This window comes from Heptranchias perlo, chromosome 1 (genome assembly GCF_035084215.1).
Source record: "Heptranchias perlo isolate sHepPer1 chromosome 1, sHepPer1.hap1, whole genome shotgun sequence".
In the NCBI taxonomy this organism is placed as follows: Eukaryota; Metazoa; Chordata; class Chondrichthyes; order Hexanchiformes; family Hexanchidae; genus Heptranchias; species Heptranchias perlo.
The window spans coordinates 35,552,622-35,577,097 of NC_090325.1; the positions used below are offsets into that span (position 1 = coordinate 35,552,622).

Genomic DNA, 24,476 nt, shown 5'->3' on the forward strand with positions numbered 1-24,476 from the left:
GTCACTGTTGTAATGTAGGAAACACAGCAGCCAATTTGTGCACATCAAGGTCCCACAAGCAGCCATGTGATAATGACCACATAATCTGTTCTAGTGATGTTGGCTGAGGGATAAATATTGGCCGGGACACCAGGGAGAACTCCCCTGCTCTTCTTCGAAATAGTGCCATGGGATCTTTTCCAGCCACCTGCAGGGGCAGGTCTCATCACTTTTTAACGATTTTACATCTCATCCGAAAGTGCAGCACTCCCTCAGAACTGCACTGGAGTGTCAGCCTAGATTTTGTGCACAAGTCTATACAGTGGGACTCACAAGGACTCACAACCTTCTGACTCAGAGGCAAGAGTGCTACCATTGAGCCATGGCTGACACCTGATAGAGAGCAGAAGGCACTCAATCAGACAACAGGTTAAACAACTCAGGAAACTCCAGAGTTTGGGTTCTTTTATTTATGTATGCCATCAATGAGAATGACTTAATGTCAAATGCCTCTAAACTGCAGAAATCAAGGAGATTAACTCAAAATCAAAAACCGCAAGTGAGACGAGAGATTAGAAAAATATCCCCAAACTACATGCATGCAATATTCTTATCAAAAGCAGTTAAAGCTATATTTTTTTAACTACTAAAAAGGAGTTGGATGAAATCAGACTAAGAATAGAATAAGTAATGACAGATCAAGTAATCTATTGAATGGTGCAGTCCGTATTCTGATGAGGCACTGGAAATGTTATTTGTGGAATTCATCCAGTCAGGATTAAATAATGTAGATTCTAATGTTAGAATGGTATCTTGGCATTTCACTTAATTGCCTTTGGGAGACAAGACTTGAAAGTTCTACCTGTATTTGTTCTTCCTCAGGAGATTAGTTTGAGGTAAAGCCCATGACAATGCACTTTCTACATGCAAAGTTCAATTGGAAGGAACAGGTTTCATGATCCAAATGGTTTTGTTCCAGTCTCTTACTATTTTTTTGAGTAAAGATGATGCACTATTATATAACACAATCCACAATTGAATTTAGTATTTCCTTTGATGCCCATTTGGATAAACATCACGAACTTGGAATAGGCTGAATTTCTGTCAGTGCAGAGACAGGTAATGAGAAGGAGGCATTTTAGCCAACTGTTAAAGCAAAGAGTGACTCAACTATCACCAATGTCCTTTGAAGTAAGAAATATTCACTGAACTGCAAAAATGCAAGTCTGACACATTGTACAGCATTCAAAAACATTAAAATAGTTCAAAAGCATTTTCTGGCTCACTTTGTAAATGCACTGCTCGGTGTGAAACTGAACCATCCAGGCCAGGAAGGTTCCAGGTTTTTGTGATGTTCCATTCAGTTGAATAATTTGCCGGTACTCACTTTCCATACTCACATGAAGAAAAGCTACAAAGGCAGGATACTGGAGTGTGCTCAAGGCCCATGGAACCATAAATCCAGCAGCAGATGGAATTGTGAAAGTGGATGGAATGACATCCTGTCCATCTTTATGGCATTTCCGTGCCCTCTCGAGTTGTTTTCAGCTTAGCAACAAATATTGAGGCCGATCTTCCTTCAGTTTAATTATCTTTAGTTGGAAAGTCTGAGTAAAAGTGTGAAATTTGAGACGGAACTAGAGAAAAATGGTTACAGTTTTCTTTAAACAAAGTACACCAATTTCCTGAGCTGAATTGCAACATTCCTGATGCTAATGAACAATCCTCACTGCCAAGAATTAGCATTTTAGAAACTGCATCCTGCCTCTTTTTTTCTGAAACCAGAGAATTAATACTAATAATCTTAGCGAAGTAGAATTCTGTCTCACTTGTCCATTAACGCATTGGAATTCATACACCGTATTCTAAAGATTCTGTTTTTCTTCCCTAGGGTTAATAAAAATCACGATTGGGTTTTAGTTATGAAACAAAAAACATAAATTTGCATTTATACAGCAGCATTAGTGTTGAAAAATATCACAAGGCGCTTCACAGAGACGTAATGAAAAAATGGACATCGAGCCAAAGAAGGAGGGGTGACCAAAAGCTTGTTCAAAGAGGCGGCTTTTAAGGAATATCTCAAAGGAGGAAAGGGAGGTGGAAGGCAGATGGATTTAGGGAGTGAATTTAAGAGCAATGGGCTTAGGCAGTCTAAGGCACAACCACCAATGGTGACGCAAAGAAGCGGGGGGGGGGGGGCGCACAAGAGGTCAGAGTCAGAAGAACGGAGAGTTTGGCTGGAGATTACAGCACTGGAGAAGGTTACAGAGATAGATAGGGAGGGGCGAGGCCATGGAGAGATATAAACATGCGGATGAGAATTTTAATTTGGAAATTTTTTTTTTATTCTTTCATGGGTATAGGCGTCACTGGCGAGGCCGGCATTTATTGCCCATCCCTAATTGCCCTTGAGAAGGTGGTGGTGAGCCGCCTTCTTGAACCGCTGCAGTCCATGTGGTGAAGGTTCTCCAACAGTGCTGTTAGGTAGGGAGTTCCAAGATTTTGACCCAGCGACGATGAAGGAACGGCGATATATTTCCAAGTTGGGATGGTATGTGACTTGGAGGGGAACGTGCAGGTGGTGTTGTTCCCATGTGCCTGCTGCCCTTGTCCTTCTAGGTGGTAAAGGTCATGGGTTTGGGAGGTGCTGTTGAAGAAGCCTTGGCGAGTTGCTGCAGAGCATCCTGTAGATGGTACAGACTGCAGCCACAGGTGTGCCGGTGGTGAAGGGAGTGAATGTTTAGGGTGGTGGATAGGGTGCCAATCAAGCGGGCTGCTTTGTCCTGGATGGTGTCGAGCTTCTTGAGTGTTGTTGGAGCTGCACTCATCCAAGCAAGTGGAGAGTATTCCATCACACTCCTGACTTGTGCCCTGTAGATGGTGGAAAGGCTTTGGGGAGTCAGGTGGTGAGTCACTCACCACAGAACACCCAGCCTCTGACCTGCTCTTGCAGCCACAGTATTTATGTGGCTGGTCCAGTTAAGTTTCTGGTCAAGAGTGACTCCCAGGATGTTGATGGTGGGGGATTCGGCAATGGTAATGCCGTTGAATGTCAAGAGGAGGTGGTTAGACTCTCTCTTGCTGCAGATGGTCATTGCCTGGCTGTGTCAGATAATCAATGTAGGTCAGCGGGCACAGTGATGATGGGTTAGCAGGACTTGGTGTGAGACATGGGGCATGATTTTAGCATGGCGGTGGGAAGTCGGCGGGTAGGTGGATTTGCACGTAGGGAACCCGGAGGCAAAGTAAGCGTGTTTAAGAACATAAGAAATAGGAGCAGGAGTAAGCTGTATGGCCCCTCGAGCCTGCTCCACCATTCAATAAGATCGTGGCTGGTCTTCTACCTCAACTCCACTTTCCTGCCCTATCCCCATATTCCCTTGATTCCCTTAATGTCCAAAAATCTATCAATCTCAGTCTTGAATATACTCAATGACTGAGCATCCACAGCCCTCTGGGGTAGAGAATTCCAGAGATTCACAGCCCTCTGAGTGAAGAAACTTTTCCTCATCTTGCTCCTAAATGTCCAACCCCTTATCTTGAGACTATGACCCCTAGTTCTAGACTCTCCAGCCAGGGGAAATAGCCTAGTATCTATCCTGTCAAGCCCTCTAAGAATTTTATGTTTCAATGAGATCACTTCTCATTCTTCTAAACTCCAGAGAATATAAGCCCATTCTACTCAATCTCACAGTTGAAATTTGCAATTGCAACTCGATTGCAGGCAATTATCTTTGTTTCCGGGTTTCACGGCTCCAAGCTACGCAGCGGGCCTACTGCACACCCAAATGACACAATTTAAAGCCAATTATTTAAAAGGCCAGTCCAAGAATGGATTTGGAAGGAGAAAGGACAGATGAAGTCCAGGAGAACAAAGGCAGTGCCTAGATTTACTGATGCCTCCCTAGATGTACTACTGGCTGCAGTGTGAGCCAGCAGGGAGGTAATTTATCCCAGCAATGGGAAGAAGCCCGGTTCTGTCACTGTGAAGGCGTGGTTGGAGGTAGCAGAAGAGGTGAGCAGCAGGAGCACGGTGCCCAGGTCATGGATTCAGTGCAGGAAGTGGTTTAATGACCTAACCAGGTTAGGAAAAGTGAGTACATTTACTGATTCACCCACATCCTGTGAAATACAACCCCTCTATCACTCTGTGTTGGCGAGCCTACTCCATCATATCACTTCTCACACCCACTTAAGTTTGAGCATCAACTTACCTTCACTTTCTATGCACTTCCTCATCTCTCCATTTATTCACCCACCACTGTCACTCTCCTCAATCCTGATGCAATGTGATGAATCTGTTTGATACTCACCCTCTGTTTCATTGTCAGCCTCATCCAAAGCAATGCATCCATCGGGTGAATACGTCACCTTCAGTCACTCACAGGTCTGGTCTTTCTCCCTTGTAGAAGAGAGTGTAAAATGCAAGAGAGAGGAGCAGAACTGGAGGTGAGAGTAACTGCCCTTTACATCAAGGCAGCATTTGACCGAGTGTAGCACCAAGGAGCCCTAGTAAAATTGAAGTCAATGGGAATCAGGGGGAAAACTCTCCAGTGGCTGGAGTAGTACCTAGCACAAAGGAAGATGGTAGTGGTTATTGGAGGCCAATCATCTCAGCCCCAGGGCATTGCTGCAGGAGTTCCTCAGGGCAGTGTCCTAGGCACAACCATCTTCAGCTGCTTCATCAATGACCTTCCCTCCATCATCAGGTCAGAAATGGGGATGTTCGCTGATGACTGCACAGCGTTCAGTTCCATTCGCAACCCCTCAAATAATGAAGCAGTCCGAGCCCGCATGCGGCAAGGCTGGACAACATCCAGGCTTGGGCTCGTAAGTGGTAAGTAACATTCGCGCCAGACAAGTGGCAGGCAATGACCATTTCCAACAAGAACATAAGAACATAAGAACATAAGAAATTGGAGCAGGAGTAGGCCAATCGGCCCCTCGAGCCTGCTCCGCCATTCAATAAGATCATGGCTGATCTGATCCCAACCACAAATCTAAAGAACACAAGAAGTAGGAGCAGGACCCGGCCACACAGCCCCTGGGCCCTCTGCGCCACCCACAGGGCATTGACCGATCCGAACTCAGCTTCATGTCCAATTTCCTGCCCGCTCCCCATAACCCCTAATTCCCTTTACTTCTAGAAAACTGTCTATTTCTGTTTTAAATTTATCTAATGATGTAGTTTCCACAGCTTCCTGGGGCAGCAAATTCCACAGACCTACCACCCTCTGAGTGAAGAAGTTTCTCCTCATCTCAGTTTTGAAAGAGCAGCCCCTTATTCTAAGATTATGCCCCCTAGTTCTAGTTTCACCCATCTTTGGGAACATCCTTACTGCATCCACCCGATCAAGCCCCTTCACAATCTTATATGTTTCAATAAGATCGCCTCTCATTCTTCTGAACTCCAATGAGTAGAGTCCCAATCTACTCAACCTCTCCTCATATGTCCGCCCCCTCATCCCCGGGATTAACCAAGTGAACCTTCTTTGTACTGCCTCGAGAGCAAGTATGTCTTTTCTTAAGTATGGAGACCAAAACTGTATGCAGTATTCCAGGTGCGGTCTCACCAATACCCTATATAACTGCAGCAATACCTCCCTGTTTTTATATTCTATCCCCCTAGCAATAAACGCCAACATTCCGTTGGCTTTCTTGATCACCTGCTGCACCTGCATACCAACTTTTTGATTTTCTTGCACTAGGACCCCCAGATCCCTTTGTACTGCAGTACTTTCCAGTCTCTCGCCATTAAGAAAATAACTTGCTCTCTGATTTTTCCTGCCAAAGTGCATAACCTCACATTTTCCAATATTATATTGCATCTGCCAAATCTCCGCCCACTCACCCAGCCTGTCTATATCCCCTTGCAGGTTTTTTATGTCCTCCTCACTCTCTACTTTCCCTCCCGTCTTTGTATCATCTGCAAATTTTGATATGTTGCACTCGGTCCCCTCCTCCAAATCGTTAATATAGATTGTAAAGAGTTGGGGACCCAGCACCGACCCCTGTGGAACACCACTGGTTACTGGTTGCCAGTCCGAAAATGAACCATTTATCCCAACTCTCTGCTTCCTGTTCGATAACCAATCCTCCACCCATGCCAGAATATTACCCCCAATCCCGTGATTTTTTATCTTAAGTAATAATCTTTTATGTGGCACCTTGTCGAATGCCTTCTGGAAGTCTAAATACACTATGTCCACTGGTTCCCCTTTATCCACCCTGTACGTTATATCCTCAAAGAACTCAAGCAAATTTGTCAGACATGACTTCCCCTTCATAAAGCCATGCTGACTTTGTCCTATTAAATTATGCTTATCTAAATGTTCCGTTACTGTCTCCTTAATAATAGACTCCAAAATTTTACCCACCACAGATGTTAAGCTAACTGGCCTATAATTTCCAGCCTTCTGCCTACTACCCTTTTTAAATAACGGTGTTACATTAGCAGTTTTCCAATCTGCCGGGACCTCTCCTGAGTCCAGGGAATTTTGGAAAACTATCACCAAAGCATCCACAATCCCCACTGCCACTTCCCTCAAGACCCTAGGATGGAAGCCATCAGGTCCAGGGGATTTATCCGCTTTGAGTCCCATTATTTTACTGAGTACCATCTCCTGAGTGATTTTAATCGTATTTAGCTCCTCCCCCTGTAGAGTCCCCTGTTTGTCCAGTGTTGGGATATTCTTAGTGTCCTCTACTGTAAAGACTGAAACAAAATATTTGTTCAGCATTTTTGCCATCTCCATGTTTCCCACCATTAATTTCCTGGTCTCATCCTCTAAGGGACCTACGTTTGCCTTATCCACCCTTTTTCTTTTTATATAACTATAGAAACTCTTGCTATCTGTTTTTATATTTTTTGCTAATTTCTTTTCATAATCTAACTTCCCTTTCTTAATCAATCCTTTAGTTATTTTTTGCTGTCTTTTGAAGAATTCCCAATCTTCTATCCTCCCACTAAGTTTGGCTACCTTATATGTCCTTGTTTTTAGTCGGATACTATCCTTAATTTCTTTACTTAGCCACGGATGGCTGTCATTTCTTTTACACCCTTTTTTCCTCAGTGGAATATATTTATTTTGAAAGTTGTAAAATAACTCCCTAAATGAACAGCACTGCTCATGTACCGTCTTACCCTTTAATCTATTTTCCCAGTCCACTTTAATCAATTCCGCTCTCATACCATCATAGTCTCCTTTATTCAAGCTCAGTACGCTTGTTTGAGAATCAACCTTCTCACCCTCTAATTGGATATGGAATTCAACCATGTTGTGGTCGCTCGTTCCAAGGGGATCCTTAACTAGGACATTATTAATTAATCTTGACTCATTACACAGGACCAGGGTTGCCTGCCCCCTTGTAGGATCAGTTACATAGTGCTCAAGAAATCCATCCCTGATGCACTCAATGAACTCGTCCTCAAGGCTGCTCTGCCCAATTTGATTTGTCCAGTTAATATGATAATTAAAATCCCCCATAATTATGGCTGTTCCCTTATTACATGCCCCGACTATTTCCTGATTAATACTTCTTCCAGCAGAGTTGCAACTATTAGGAGGCCTATATACTACGCCCACTAATGTTTTTTTCCCCTTATTATTCCTTATCTCCACCCAAACTGTTTCATTATCTTGATGCTTTGTCCCAATATCATTTATCTGTATTACAGTGATTCCTTCCTTTATTAACATAGCCACCCCACCTCCCCTTCCTTCCTGCCTGTCCTTCCTGATTGTTAAATACCCTGGCATATTTAATTCCCAGTCGTTGTCACCCTGCAGCCATGTAGGGTGACAACGACTGGGAATTAAAGAGAGTCTAACCACCTCCCCTTGACATTCAACGGCATTACCATCGCCGAATCCCCCACCATTAACATCCTGTGGGTCACCATTGACCAGAAACTTAACTGGACCAGCCATATAAATAATGTGGCTACGAGAGCAGGTCAGAGGCTGGGTATTCTGCGGCGAGTGACTCACCTCCTGACTCCCCAAAGCCTTTCCACCATCTACAAGGCACAAGTCAGGAGTGTGATGGAATACTCTCCACTTGCCTGGATGAGTGCAGCTCCAACAACACTCAAGAAGCTCCACACCATCCAGGACAAAGCAGCCCGCTTGACTGGCACCCCATCCACCACCCGAAACATTCACGACCTTCACCACCGGCACACTGTGGCTGCAGTGTGTACCATCCACAGGATGCACTGCAGCAACTCGCCAAGGGTTCTTCGACAGCACCTCCCAAACCCGCGACCTCTACCACCTAGAAGGACAAGAGCAGCAGGCACATGGGAACAACACCACCTGCACTTTTCACTCCAAGTCACACACCATCCCGAATTGGAAATATATCGCCGTTCCTTCATCGTCGCTGGGTCAAAATCCTGGAACTCCCTTCCCAACAGCACTGTGGGAGAACCTTCACCATACAGACTGCAGCGGTTCAAGAAGGCAGCTCACCACCACCTTCTCAAGGGCAATTAGGGATGGGCAATAAATGCCAGATACGCCAGCGACGCCCACATCCCAGGAACGAATAAAAAAAACATAGTCCAATTGACAGATGCAGAGGAGGAGGCCATGGACATCAGTCGCACCGTTGCATGTCTATCCATCGGAGATGGAGAGACTGGCAACCTACAGATGGCTGGGGTCACAACTTTTAACATCTTTCACACACATGATGAATTGATTTTATCAATGATTGAACTGTCTCACACCTCAGTATGGTCATTGGAAAGATTGGCACTTTTCCAAAGAATAACTAATATTGGCTTCTGTTGTCTTCCAGGGCCTTCACACCTTCAACAACAATCAGCTGCAATGGAAGAAGATGATTCTTCAGAGGAGCTCATTCCTTCTGAGGGTGCACTGTCACAGAACATACAGCCATGCACCAGTGCAGATACTGGCACTTCGGTAGATCCTGTTAACCAGTTAGTTGGGTTGTCGCCTGGTGATTCACCACCTACAAGTGTGCACGAGCAGACACCGGTGGCAGGGACAGAAGTGGAGAGTCTGCATCGGGGTCCCACTCTCTCCGTGCTCTGCTCAGCTGGACCTAGATGATGAGAATGAGAATAACTGAGGTTCAGCTGCACCATTGCGAGGTACTGGAAAACGTGCCATGCACACTCTCCACAATATCGGAGAGGATGGAGGAATCCAATGCCATTACCAGTGGATTGGTGGCGCAGGTAAGTGTGAGAATGTCTGCGATGGAGAGAGTGGCAGCCTCCATTGAGCTTCAAGCACAGCTCTCTAATGAGTCCATGCCGGCCATAACGGCGGCCGTGCAGACTCTGGATGCCAACATATATGCCGCCTTAAACAGGTAGATGGATATTTTAGCCGTGGCCTTCGAAGGTGCCCGATTTGCTCACCAGCGTGCTGGCCAGCAGAGTGGTGGGAATGATGTTGCGCTGGCCTGGGAGAGGGATGGTGGCGAAAGCGGATATGGAAGTGGGGACTCCACTCAAAGCGCTCCCACGTCTCACCCGTTGCCACCTCCTCAACCCGCAATGCTGCCTCCTTTCCCAATGGCTGAGTCTGCCTTTGCACAGGTGCAGGTGGAGCCGACTTTGGCGGGGCCCTCACGGCACTCCAAAACTCAGAGGTCGTAGGCTGAAAGCATCTCAGCAATCAGGGCAGGGATCTGAGCAACCTGCTACTACCTCTGCTGAAGCCACAGTGGGGTGCACCACGAAGATGCGGTAGGAAGAGAAAGGCTAAGCAATTGTAATTCACCAAGGGAATACACAAGGGTGTTGGACGAAATGTCATGTTGTTAATTTATATTTTCTTTTTGGTTATGTTACATTCAATTTAACAATTATCACCACCACTGCCACGTTTTGGCCATTAACGAGTCCCTGTTGTGAATTTACCATTTCATGTGCTTCATCATGAATGTCAAGACATTTTTTTTTATTTGTTTATGGGATGTGGGTGTCGCTGGCAAGGCCAGCATTTTTTTGCCCATCCCTAATTGCCCTTGAGAAGGTGGTGGTGAGCTGCCTTCTTGAACCGCTGCAGTCCATGTGGTGAAGGTTCTCCAACATTGCTGATAGGAAGGGAGTTCCAGGATTTTGACCCAGCAATAATGAAGGAACGGCGATATATTTCTAAGTCGGGATGGTGTGTGACTTGGAGGGGAACGTGCAAATGGTGTTGTTCCCATGTGCCTGCTGCCCTTGTCCTTCTAAGTGGTAGAGGAGCTGTCGAAGAAGCCTTGGCGAGTTGCTGCAGTGCATCCTGTGGATGGTACACACTGCAGCCACGGTGCTCCGGTGGTGAAGGGAGTGAATGTTTAGAGTGGTGGATGGAGTGCCAATCAAGCGGGCTGCTTTGTCCTGGATGGTGTGGAGCTTCTTGAGTGTTGTTGGAGCTGCACTCATCCAGGCAAGTGGAGAGTATTCCATCACACTCCTGACTTGTGCCTTGTAGATGGTGAGAAGGCTGTGGGGGGTAAGGAGTTGAGTCACTCGCCGCAGAATACCCAGCCTCTGACCTGCTCTTGTAGCCTCAGTATTTATATGGCTGGTCCAGTTAAGTTTCTGGTCAACGGTGAACCCCAGGATGTTGATTGTGGGGGATTCGGTAATGGTAATGCCGTTGAATGTCAAGGGGAGGTGGTTAGACTCTCTCTTGTTGGAGATGGTCATTGCCTGGCAATTGTCCTGCGCGAATGTTACTTGACACTTATGAGCCCAAGCCTGGATGTTGTCCAGGTCTTGCTGCATGCGGGCACGGACTGCTTCATTATCGGAGGGGTTGCGAATGGGACTGAACACTGTGCAATCGTCAGTGAACATCCCCATTTCTGACCATATAATGGAGGGAAGGTCATTGATGAAGCAGCTGAAGATGGTTGGGCCGAGGACACTGCCCTGAGGAACTCCTGCAGCAATGTCCTGGGGCTGAGATGATTGGCCTCCAACAACCACCACCATCTTCCTTTGTGCTAGGTACTACTCCAGCCAATGGAGAGTTTTCCCCCTGATTCCCATTGACTTCAATTTTACTAGGGCTCCTTGGTGCCACACTTGGTCAAATGCTGCCTTGATGTCAAGGGCAGTCACTGTCACCTCTCCTCTGGAATTCAGTTCTTTTGTCCATGTTTGGACCAAGGCTGTAATGAGGTCTGGAGCCGAGTGGTCCTGGCGGAACTCAAACTGAGCATTGGTGAGCAGGTTATTGGTGAGTAAGTGCCGCTCTATAGCACTGTCAATGACACCTTTCATCACTTTGCTGATGATGGAGAGTAGACTGGTGGGGCGGTAATTGGCCGGATTGGATTTGTCCTGCTTTTAGTGGACAGGACATACCTGGGCAATTTTCCACATTGTCAGGTAGATGCCAATGTTGTAGCTGTACTGGAACAGCTTGGCTAGAGGCGCAGCTAGTTCTGGAGCCCAAATCTTCAGCCGGGATGTTGTTGGGGTCCATAGCCCTTGTTGTATCCAGTGCACTCAGCCGATATCATGTGGAGTGAATCGAATTGGCTGAAGACTGGCTTCTGAGATGGTGGGGATATCGGGAGGAGGCCGAGATGGATCATCCACTCGTCACTTCTGGCTGAAGATGGTTGCAAATGCTTCATCCTTGTCTTTTGCACTTATGTGCTGGACTCTGCCATTATTGAGGATGGGGATGTTCACAGAGCCTCCTCCTCCTGTTAGTTGTTTAATTGTCCACCACCATTCATGACTGGATGTGGCAGGACTGCAGAGCTTTGATCTGATCCGTTAGTTGTGGAATCGCTTAGCTCTGTCCATGGCATATTGCTTCCGCTGTTTAGCATGCATGTAGTCCTGTGTTGTAGCTTCACCAGGTTGGCACCTCATTTTTAGGTACGTCTGGTGTTGCTCCTGGCATGCTCTTCTACACTCCTCATTGAACCAGGGTTGATCCCCTGGCTTGTTGGTAATGGTAGAGTGAGGAATATGCCGGGCCATGAGGTTACAGATTGCGCTGGAATACAAATCTGCTGCTGGTGATGGCCCACAGCGCCTCATGAATGCCCAGTTTTGAGCTACTAGATCTGTTCTGAATCTATCCCATTTAGCACGATGGTAATGCCACACAACACGTTGGATGGTGCCCTCAGTGCGAAGTCGGGATTCGTCTCCACGAGGACTGTGCAGTGGTCACTCCTACCAATACTGTCATGGACAGATGCATCTGTGACAGATTGGTGAGGACGAGGTCAAGTAGGTTTTTCCTTCGTGTTGGTTCGCTCACCACCTGCCACAGGCCCAGTCTGGCAGCTATGTCCTTCAGGACTCGGCCAACTCGGTCAGTAGTGGTGCTACCGAGCCACCCTCGGTGATGGACATTGAACTCCCCCACCCAGAGTACATTCTGTGCCCTTGCTACCCTCAGTGCTTCCTCCAAGTGGTGCTCAACATGGAGGAGGACTGATTCATCAGCTGAGGGAGGGTAGTCGGTGGTAATCAGCAGGAGGTTTCCTTGCCCATGTTTGACATGATGCAATGAGATTTCATGGGGTCCGGAGTCGATGTTGAGTACTCCCAGGGCCACTCCCTCCTGACTGTATACCACTGTACCGCTACCTCTGGTGGGTCTGTCCTGCAGGTGGGACAGGACATACCCAGGGATGGTGATGGAAGAGTCTGGGACGTTGGCTGAAAGATATGATTCTGTGAGTATGGCTATGTCAGGCTGTTGCTTAACTAGTCTGTGGGACAGCTCTCCCAATTTTGGCACAAGTCCCCAGATGTTAGTGAGGAGGACTTTGCAGGGTTGACTGGGCTTGGTTTGCCTTTGTCGTGTCCGGTGCCTAGTGGTCTGATGCCGGGTGGTCCATCCAGTTTTATTCTTATTGTGACTTTTTGTAGCAAGATTGTACAACTGAGTGGCTTGCTAGACCATTTCAGAGGGCGATTAAGAATCAACCATATTGCTGTGGGTCTGGAGTCACATATAGGCTAGACTGGGTAAGGACGGCAGGTTTCCTTCCCTAAAGGGAATTATGCCACCCGTTAGGCACGTATGCAAATGTTACACCCTTGTTCAAAAAATGGTGTAAGGTTAAACCCAGCAACTATACACCAGTCAGTTTAACCTCAGTGGTGGGGAAACTTTTAGAAACGATAATCCGGGAGAGAATTAATAGACACTTGGACGAGGATGGATTGATTAGGGAAAGCCAGCATGGATTTTTTTTAAAGGCAAATTGTGTTCAACTAACCTGATAGAGTTTTTTGATGAGGAAACAGAGAGGGTAGATGAGGGCAATGCAGTTGATGTGGTGTATATGGACTTTCAAAAGGCATTTGATAAAGTGCCGCACGGTAGGCTTAACAACAAGATTGCGGCCCATGGAATAAAAGGGGCAGTAGCAACATGGATACAGATTTGGCTGAGGGACAGGAAACAGAGAGTAGTGGTGAATGATTGTTTTTCGGACTGGAGGTGGGTGTACAGTGGTGTTTCCCAAGGGTCAGTGCTGGGATCACTGCTTTTCTTGATATATATTAATGACTTGGACTTGGGTGTATAGGACACAATTTCAAAATCTGCAGATGACACAAAACTTGGAAGTGTAGTAAACAGTGAGGAGGATAGTGATAGACTTCAAGAGGATACAGACAGGTTGGTGGCATGGGCGAACACGTGGCAGATGAAATTTAATACAAAAAAACGTGAAGTGATACATTTTGGTAGGAAGAATGAGGAGAGGCAATATAAACTAGAGGGCACAACTCTAAAAGGGGTACAGGAACAAAGAGATCTGGGGGTATATGTGCACAAATCGTTGAAGGTGGCAGGGCAGGTTGAGAAAGCGGTTAAAAAAGCATATGGGCTCCTGGGCTTTATAAATAGAGGCATCGAGTACAAAAGTATGGAAGTCATGATGAACCTTTATAAAAGATTGGTTCGGCCACAACTGGAGAATTGTGTCCATTTCTGGGCAACGCACTTTAGGAAAGATGTGAAGGCCTTAGAAAGGGTGCAGAACAGATTTACTAGAATGATTCCAGGGATGAGGGACTTTAGTTACGAGAATAGACTGGAGAAGCTTGGGTTGTTATCCTTGGAACAGAGATGGTTGCGAGGAGATTTGATAGAGGTATTCAAAATCATGAATGGTCTAGACAAAGTAGATAGAGAGAAACTGTTCCCATTGGCAGGAAGGTCAAGAACCAGAGGACATAGATTGAAGGTGATTGGCAAAAGATCCAAAGGTGATGTGAGGAAAAACTTTTTTGCACAGCGAGTGGTTAGGATCTGGAATGCACTGCCCGAAGGGGTGGTGGAGGCAGAGGCTCGACACCATCCAGGACAAAGCAGCCCGCTTGATTGGCACCCCATCCGCCATCCTAAACATTCACTCCCTTCACCACCGGTGCACCGTGGCTGCAGTGTGTACCATCCACAGGATGCACTGCAGCAACTCGCCAAGGCTTCTCTGACAGCACCTCCCAAACCCGCAAACCTGTACTACCTAGAAGGACAAGGGCAGCAGGCACATGGGAACAACACCACCTGCACGTTCCCCTCCAAGTCACACACCATCCCGACTTGGAAATATATCACCGTTCCTTCATCGTCGCTGGGTCAAAATCCTGGAATTCCTTACTTAACACCATCGTGGGAGAACCTTCACCACACGGACTGCAGCGGTTCAAGAAGGCGGCTCACCACCTCCTCCTCAAGGGCAATTAAAGGTGGGTAATAAACACTGGCCTTGCCAGCGACACCCACATCCCAGGAATGAATAAAAAAAAATCATGGCCTTCAAAAGGGAACTGGATAAGTACTTGAAAGCAAAAAAATTGCAGGGCTATGGGTAAAGGGCAGGGGAGTGGGACTAACTGGATTGCTCTTGCATAGAGCTGGCACGGACTCAATGGGCTGAATGGCCTCCTTCCATGCTGTAACATTTCTATGATTCTTGAAGATAAGGATAAAGTACAAGAGATAGAAGGAAAGCTGAAAATAAATCAAGGGAAGGAATTAACTAGATTCAATATAGATTTAAAAAAATGGATGAGTTGAACTAAGTGAGCTGGTGGTGTCAGCTATGGGTCCAGAGCCAAGTCCCTTTTCAGCTCAGCCCTTGATTGACAGACATTTGGCTGAGATCTAGCTTCCTGACAAATAGACAACCATCTAAACAGATGTGGCAGAAGGATATAATTAAAAAGTTTAAATAGGAAAGGCAAAACTGCAATAAACATGAAGCAAAAACAGGATATGAAAAAAAAAATGACAGAAAACATATTCATTGTGCTCCACTTCCTTTTCCCACTTTTTAAATCAAAAATATATACTGAATATCACTAACAGATATTAAAATGTGTGGTCCAGTTATTGGAGCATTAAACTACAGCTTCTGTCACACCGAGTGTCCTATTGTGGTTCATTTAACTCTTAAAAACAAAAATTCCATAACTTTAAAAAAAAAAGTTTGCAAATCTGTCCCTTTTCAACTATGTATTTATTATTAGAAAAATGGTACCAAATTTAAGGAAACAATTGGGAAACGTTATAAAATGAATGAAGACTAAACCCACAGTGATGGTAACAGCGGGGGAGATGGGCACACACAGCCAGCGCTCCCACTCGTTTGGTGCCTTTGTGGGCGAGCGGCGCAAGCGCATTGCGACCCAACTGTAACAATCGTCGGAGGCGGAAGTTTGTGTTTGGAGCAGAGAGCGAGGGCCTGGGAGCGGGAGCAGTGCGGGCAGAGACTCCGAGGAAAGCCACAAAAACAAAATACAAATGTAACTATTACTGATGATGTTTCTCGGCTTCATTCATTCACTCACTCACTCAGATACCGTTAGGGTACATGTGTTGCTTAAATCCTCTCATCACCAGACTGCAGCGGTTTGTGTGTGTTGACGGGACACTTACTGGTTACTCCTACTCTTATTTTAAATGGGTGTCACTTCTCCAGAGTTCTCGTCTACTTGAGAGGCAACAAACATTGTGTGTAACTTTTTATACGTGCTTCAGGTAACTGCAGTAAAGAGCATCCCTTTTAGATTCAAAGTATCCAATCAAATAACTAGTATTTTGATCCTGATTATTTGATTGGATATGCAAATTAGATTATTACTTTTCCATACATCTATTTAAATTTATATTATTACATGGTATGTTATGTAGTATATGTGTGCTTTAATACTCTTGCTTGTTAGATTCATACTAATTGTTATGTAGGCATTGAAGCCTTTTTGTGTTAGATGTTTGTTTTTGCTATTTTGTGATAATTGATTCAGTAAGGCAAAGAACCCATGCTATTACTTATTGACTTTATGAAGTATAAGCTGTAACTTGCACACACATTGTCTTCAGTCCTCACCACTTCATACCCTTGGCACCATTCCCATCCTCCTCCCTTTCTCAGGCTGAAACAGACTGTTTGCAACCTCAAGTCCTATTTAACCCTGATCTGAGCTTCCAACTCCATATCCTCTCCATCACAAACACCACCTACTTCCACCTCTGAAACATTGCCCACCTCTGCCCCTGCCTCAGTCCATCTGCTGAAACCTTCATCCATGCCTTTGTTACCTCTAGTCTTGACTATTCTGGCTAGCCTCCCATCTTCCACCCTCCATAAACTTGAACTCATCCAAAACTCTGCTGCCCGTGTCCTAACTCGCACCAAGTCCCATTCACCCATCACCCCTGTGTTCACTGACTTATGTTGGCTGCCGGTCCGGGAACGCCTCGATTTTAAAATTCTCATCCTTCTTTTCAAATCCCTCCGTGGCCTCACCCCTCCCCATCTCTGTAACCTCCTCCAGCCCTAAAACCCGCCAAGATCTCTGTGCTCCTCCAATTCTGGCCTCTTGCGCATCCCCGATTTTGATCGCTCCACCATAGGCCACCGTGCTTTCAGCTCCCTAGGCTCTAAGCTCTGCAATTCTCTCCCTAAACCTCTCTACCTCTCCTCTTTTAAGTCACTCCTTAAAACCTACATTATTGACCAAGCTGTTGGTCGCCTGTCCGAATATCTCCTCGTGCGGCTCGGTGTCCAATTTTGTTTGATAATGCTGCTGTGAAATACCTTGGGATGTTTATAAATGCAAGTTGTTGTTGCACACAGCTCCTGAGAATAGCTTGCGTGTTGTGGCATGTGTTCCTGCCCACCACTACCTGACTGTTTCCCAGGCAGCATGTAGTAGTGTGACACACTAAGCTTGCTCGAGTCTCTGCCACTCCAACTGATCAGTTGGATCAGAGGAGCATGTTTCAAAGTTGTTTCTTTTCCTCTTTCAGTGTTCTCCCTGCCTCTCCTAAAGGTTCTGAATCAAGTTGGGGTACGGTTTCACAGATGCCAGCCAAATTCTGGTACTCCACCCAAGTGTGAGCGTAGATGTTGATTGTTGCTTGTCTATTGATGGTTGGAGCATCACAATCAAACCTGATCCTGTCCTCATGTGATGTCACGCATGCACTTCCAACAAATGTCAGCATAATCAGCATTGATTTGTTAAGGGAAGGTCGTGTCTGACTAATTTGATTGAATTTTTTGAGCAGGTAATGAGGAGGGTTGATGAGGGTAACGTGTCTGATGTCGTCTACATGGATTTTAGCAAGGCTTTTGACAAGGTCCCACATGGCAGACTGGTCAAAAAATTAAAAGCCCATGGGACCCAAGGGAAAGTGGCTAGTTGGATCCAAAATTGGCTCAGTGGCAGGAAGCAAAAGGTAATGGTTGACGAGTGTTTTTGCGACTGGAAGGCTGTTTCCAGTGAGGTCCCATAAGGCTCAGTACTAGGTCCCTTGCTTTTTGTGGTATATATTAATGATTTGGATTTGAATGTAGAGAGTCTTCATCAAAAAGTTTGCAGATGATACAAAAATTGGCCCTTTGGTTAATAATGAGGAGGAAAGCTGTAGACTGCAGGAAGATATCAATGGACTGGTCAGGTGGGCAGAAAAGTGGCAAATGGAATTCAATCTGGAGAAGTGTGAGGTAATGCATTTGGGGAGGGCAAACAAGGCAAGGGAATACACAATATATGGGAGGATACTGAAAGGTGCAGAGGAACAGAGGGACCTTGGAGTGCATGTCCACAGATCCCTGAAGGTAGCAGGACAGGTAATCAAGGTGTTTAAAAAGGCAAATGGGATGCTTTCCTTTATTAGCCGAGACATAGAATATAAGAGCAAGGAGGTTATGCTGGATCTGTATAAAACATTGGTTAGGCCACAGCTTGAGTACTGTGTACAGTTCTGGTCACCACATTACAAGAAAGATGTGATTGCACTAGAGAGGGTACAGAGGAGATTTATGAGGATGTTGCCAGGACTGGAGAATTTTAGCTATGAGGAAAGGTTGGATAGGCTGGGATTGTTTTCTTTGGAACAAAGGAGACTGAGGGGAGATTTAATTGAGGTATGTAAAATTATGACTGGACTACACAGAGTGAATAGGGAGGACCTATTTCCTTTAGCAGAGGGACTTAAAGTAATTGATAGAAGGATCAGAGGGGAGCTGAGGAGAATCTTTTTCACCCAGAGGGTGGTGGGGGGGTCTGAAAGGGAGGTAAAGGCAGAAACCCTCAACTCATTTAAAAAGTACTTGGATGTGCACTTGAAGTGTCGTAACCTACAGGGCTACGGACCAAGTGCTGGAAAGTGGGATTAAGCTGGATAGCTCTTTTTCGGCCGGCATGGACACGATGGGCTGAATTGTCTCCTTCTGTGCCGTAACTTTCTATGATTCTATGTCACTGGATCACACTGAGCTTGAATTTTCTCTTTCCTAGATTGTAGTTTATTGTGATTTTTTTAATATAATTAGTTACAAGTACAGAGGAGATTCATAGGTGAGAGCACTACCAACTGAGCCAAACTGACCCTATTATTTATTTAAATACTGTCATTGCCTGCAACAGTGAATATTTTAAAACTGCTGTTATTATCTGCTCAAGCAAAGTGCACCCTCAACCCCTCCAAGGTCCTTGAATACACCATTGCCAAGCTGTCACGTCCTCACCTCCCCAGCACCCCCTGTTTCAGCCCTTCAAAATGGTTTTCTATCTGCCCATAGCGCCCAATCCCTCTGGTCAAAGTCAGTAAGGACAATCCATATGACTGACGGTGGCTTGTTTTCCCTTCTTGAGCTGTTTGCTGTCTTTAAAACCATTGCCTACTCCATTCTCCTCCGCTGTCTGCCTCATAGAAACTGCTCTCTTATAGTTCCACTCCTATCTGTCCTGATGCAATCACTGCACTTTCTCAAATGCTTTCTTCTATGCAAGTTGTTGAAAATGCTTTGTAACAGAGTCAAATACTCTTTTTTTTTTCTTTTTGGTGCGTTAAGATGAGACAAAACCGCAGGATGTGATGTCAACGATCGGCATGAAAGATGGAATGGATTTCTATTCTCCTGAATCTACTGTATCTGGATTATTGGTCAGTGCTGGTCATCTGAGCAGCTCTGATCGTTCTCATGGCTCCACCCAATTTCGCAGCTCCATCCTCTACGGAGGTCGAACTTACCAGTCAGCGTCGGAGGCCTTGGAAGCTTACATTGACAACTTTGAAAAGAGGCTGCCGTCCCCCGCGAGAGCTGCAAACAAACTGTATTTGGGGAGCAGTTCCAAACAGTTTTCCACTTCTCCATGCAGCAAGAGAGAGGGTAAGAACATTTGACTTTCCTTCCCCCCCCCCCCCCCATCCAGGCTCAAAAGTTACAGTTTTGCCAAAGGAAGAAATTGCTGCGAATTTAGAAATTCTAATACCATAGAATCATAGAAATTTACAGCACAGAAGGAGGCCATTTGGCCCATTGTGTCTGTGCCAGCTGAAAAAGAACTATCCAGCCTAATCCCACTTTCCAGCTCTTTTTAAAAATTTATTAATTCATGGGATGTGGGCGTCGCTGGCGAAGCCGGCATTTATTGCCCATCCCTAATTGCCCTTGAGAAGGTAGTGGTGAGCCGCCTTCTTGAACCGCTGCAGTCTGTGTGGTGATGGTTCTCCCACAGTGCTGTTAGGAAGGGAGTTCCAGGATTTTGACCCAGCGACGATGAAGGAACGGCGATATATTTCCAAGTCGGGATGGTGTGTGACTTGGAGGGGAACGTGCAGGTGGTGTTGTTCCCATGTACCTACTGCTCTTCTCCTTCTAGGTGGAAGAGGTCGCGGGTTTGGGAGGTGCTGTCAAAGAAGCCTTAGCAAGTTGCTGCAGTGCATCCTGTGGATGGTACACACTGCAGCCACTGTGCGCCGGTGGTGAAGGGAGTGAATGTTTAGGTTGGTGGATGGGGTGCCAATCAAGCGGGCTGCTTTATCTTGGATGGTGTCGAGCTTCTTGAGTGTTGTTGGAGCTGCACTCATCCAGGCAAGTGGAGAGTATTCCATCACACTCCTGACTTGTGCCTTGTAGATAGTGGAAAGGCTTTGGGGAGTCAGGAGATGAGTCACTCGCCGCAGAACACCCAGCCACTGACCTGCTTTCCAGCTCTTGGTCCGTAGCCTTGTAGGTTACGGCCCTTCAAGTGGATATCCAAGTACCTTTTAAATACGATGAGGGTTTCTGCCTCTACCACCCTTTCAGGCAGTGAGTTCCAGACCCCCACCACCCTCTGGATGAAAACATTTCTCCTCAACTCCCTGCTAATCCTTCTACCAATTACTTTGAATCTATGCCCCCTGGTTGTTGACCTCTCTGCTAAGGTCCTTCCTATCCACTCTATTTAGGACCCTCATAATTTTATACACCTCAATTAAATCTCGCCTCAGCCGCCTTTGTTCCAAAAAAATCAACCCCAGCCTATCCAATCTTTCCTCATAGCTAAGATTCTTCAGTCCTGGCAACATACTCATAAATCTCCTCTGTACCCTCTCAGTGCAATCACATCTTTCCTGTAATGTGGTGACCAGAACTATACACAGTACTCAAGCTGTGGCATTACTAGTGTTTTATACAGTTCCAGCATAACCTCCGTGCTCTTTTAGTTTATGCCTCAGCTAATAAAGGAAAGTATCCCGTATTCCTTCTTAACCACCTTATCTACCTGTCCTGCTACCTTCAGGGATCTGTGGACATGCATTCCAAGGTCCCCCTGTTCCTCTACACCTCTCAGTATCCTCCCATTTATTGTGAATTCCCTTGCCTTGTTTGCCCTCCCCAAATGCATTATCTCACACTTCTCCGGATTGAATTCCATTTGCCACCTTTCTGCCCACCTAACCAGTCCATTGATGTCTTCCTGCAGTCTACAGCTTTCCTCCTCACTATCAACCACATGGCCAATTTTTGTATGATCTGCAAACTTCTTAATCATGCCCCCCTACATTTAAGTCTAAATCATTGATATATACCTCAAAAAGCAAGGGCCGAGTACTGAGCCCTGCAGAACCCCACTGGGAATAGCCTTTCTATCACAAAAACACCTGTCGACCGTTACCCTTTGCTTCCTGCCACTAAGCCAATTTTGGATCCAATTTGCCATTTTCCCATGGATCCCATGGACTTTTACTTTTCTGACCAGTCTGCCATGTGGGACCTTATCAAAAGCCTTGCTAAAATCCATGTAGACTACATCAAACGCGCTACCCTCATCGACCCTCTTTATTACCTTCCCAAAAAACTCAGTCAAGTTAGTCAGACACGACCTTTCCTTAACAAATCCATGCTGACTGTCCTTGATTAATCTGTGCCCTTCTAAATGACGATTATTACTGTCCCTCATTGAATTGTTTCCAATAATTTGCCCACCACCGTGGTTAGGCTGACTGGCCTGTAATTACTTGGTCTATCCCTTTCTCCCTATTTAAACAACGGTACAGAGTTAGCAGTCCTCCAATCCTCCGGCACCACGCCTAAAGCCAGGGAGGATTGGAAAATGATGGTCAGAAACTCCACTATTTTCTCCCTGGCTTCTCTTAACAGCCTGGAATACATTTCATCCAGGCCTGGCGATTTATCTACTTTCAAAGATGCTAAACCCTTTAATATTTCCTCTCTCACTATGTTTACCCATCCAATATTTCCCACTCCTCCTCTCTAACTACAATCTCTGCATTGTGCACCTCTCTTTCGTGAAGACAGATGCAAAGTATTCATTAAGAACCATACCCACGTTTTCCGCCTCCACACACAGGTTACCTTTTTTGGTCTCTAATAGGCCCTACTCTTTCCTTAGTTATCCTTTGGCTCTTTATGTATTTATAAAACATCTTTGGGTTTTCCATGATTTTACTTGCCAATATTTTTCCAAGCCCTCTCTTTGCTTTCCTAATTTCCTTTTTCATTTCACCCCTGCACTTTCTATACTCCTCTAGGCTTTCTGCAGTAATGAGCTCTAGGTATCTGACATAAGCTTCCTGTTTTTTTGCCTTATTCTACCCTGTATGCTCCTTGACATCCAGGGGGCTCTAGATTGGGCAGTCCCACCCTTTTTCTTTGTGGGAACATATTTGCTCAGAACCCTCACTATCTTCTCCTTGAATGCCTCCCACTGCTCTGACACTGATTTACCTTCAAGTAGCTGTTTCCAGTTCACTTTTGCTAAATCATTTCTCAGCTTAGTAAAATTGGCCTTTCCCCGATTGAGAACTTTTACTTCTGGTCTATCTTTGTCCTTTTTCATAACTATGCTAACTGAATTATGATAACTACTACCAAAATGCTCTCCCGCTGATATCCCTTCCACCTGCCCAACTTCATTCCCTAAAACTAAGCCCGGAACTATCCCCTCTTTTGTTGGGCTTGCTACGTACTGGCTAAAAAAGTTCTCCCGAATGCCTTTTAAGAATTCTGCACCCCCTATACCTTTTATACTGATTCTATCCCAGTTAATATTAGGGTAGTTGAAATCACCTACCAATACTGCCCAATTGCTTTTGCGCTTCTCAGAAATCTGCCTACATATTTGCTCTTCTATCTCCCTCTGACTATTTGGAGGTCTATAGTACACTCCCAGCAACGTGATTGCTCCTTTTTTGGCTCAACCCATATGACCTCATTTATAGAATCATAGAAGTTACAACATGGAAACAGGCCCTTCGGCCCAACATGTCCATGTCGCCCAGTTTATACCACTAAGCTAGTCCCAATTGCCTGCACTTGGCCCATATCCCTCGATACCCATCTTCCCCATGTAACTGTCCAAATGCTTTTTAAAAGACAAAATTGTACCCGCCTCTACTACTGCCTCTGGCAGCTCGTTCCAGACACTCACCACCCTTTGAGTGAAAAAATTGCCCCTCTGGATCCTTTTGTATCTCTCCCCTCTCACCTTAAATCTGTGCCCCCTCGTTATAGACTCCCCTACCTTTGGGAAAAGATTTTGACTATCGACCTTATCTATGCCCCTCATTATTTTATAGACTTCTATAAGATCACCCCTTAACCTCCTACTCTCCAGGGAATAAAGTCCCAGTCTGTCTAACCTCTCCCTGTAAGTCAAACCATCAAATCCCGGTAGCATCCTAGTAAATCTTTTCTGCACTCTTTCTAGTTTAATAATATCCTTTCTATAATAGGGTGACCAGAACTGTACACAGTACTCCAAGTGTGGCCTCACCAATGCCCTGTACAACTTCAACAAGACATCCCAACTCCTGCATTCAATGTTCTGACCAATGAAACCAAGCATGCTGAATGCCTTCTTCACCACCCTATCCACCTGTGACTCCACTTTCAAGGAGCTATGAATCTGTACTCCTAGATCTCTTTGTTCTATAACTCTCCCCAACGCCCTACCATTAACGGAGTAGGTCCTGGCCCGATTCGATCTACCAAAATGCATCACCTCACATTTATCTAAATTAAACTCCATCTGCCATTCATCGGCCCACTGGCCCAATTGATCAAGATCCCGTTGCAATCCTAGATAACCTTCTTCACTGTCCACAATGCCACCAATCTTGGTGTCATCTGCAAACTTACTAACCATGCCTCCTAAATTCTCATCCAAATCATTAATATAAATAACAAATAACAGCGGACCCAGCACCGATCCCTGAGGCACACCGCTGGACACAGGCATCCAGTTTGAAAAACAACCCTCGACAACCACCCTCTGTCTTCTGTCGTCAAGCCAATTTTGTATCCAATTGGCTACCTCACCTTGGATCCCATGAGATTTAACCTTATGTAACAACCTACCATGCGGTACCTTGTCAAATGCTTTGCTGAAGTCCATGTAGACCACGTCTACTGCACAGCCCTCATCTATCTTCTTGGTTACCCCTTCAAAAAACTCAATCAAATTCGTGAGACATGATTTTCCTCTCACAAAACCATGCTGACTGTTCCTAATTAGTCCCTGCCTCTCCAAATGCCTGTAGATTCTGTCCCTCAGAATACCCTCTAACAACTTACCCACTACAGATGTCAGGCTCACTGGTCTGTAGTTCCCAGGCTTTTCCCTGCCGCCCTTCTTAAACAAAGGCACAACATTTGCTACCCTCCAATCTTCAGGCACCTCACCTGTAGCGGTGGATGATTCAAATATCTCTGCTAGGGGACCCGCAATTTCC

The 24,476-nt window shown here is 45.6% G+C and overlaps 1 protein-coding gene across 1 annotated transcript in view; it reads left to right on the forward strand.

The window, feature by feature from the left end:
* Positions 1–24,476, forward strand: part of c1h18orf54 (chromosome 1 C18orf54 homolog) — an 80,710-nt gene that overhangs the window by 1,907 nt on the left and 54,327 nt on the right. The window contains exons 3-4 of the mRNA XM_067984713.1: positions 15,550–15,745; positions 19,306–19,623. Of these exons, the coding sequence (XP_067840814.1) occupies positions 15,550–15,745; positions 19,306–19,623 (514 nt within the window). The remainder of the gene's footprint in view (positions 1–15,549; positions 15,746–19,305; positions 19,624–24,476) is intronic.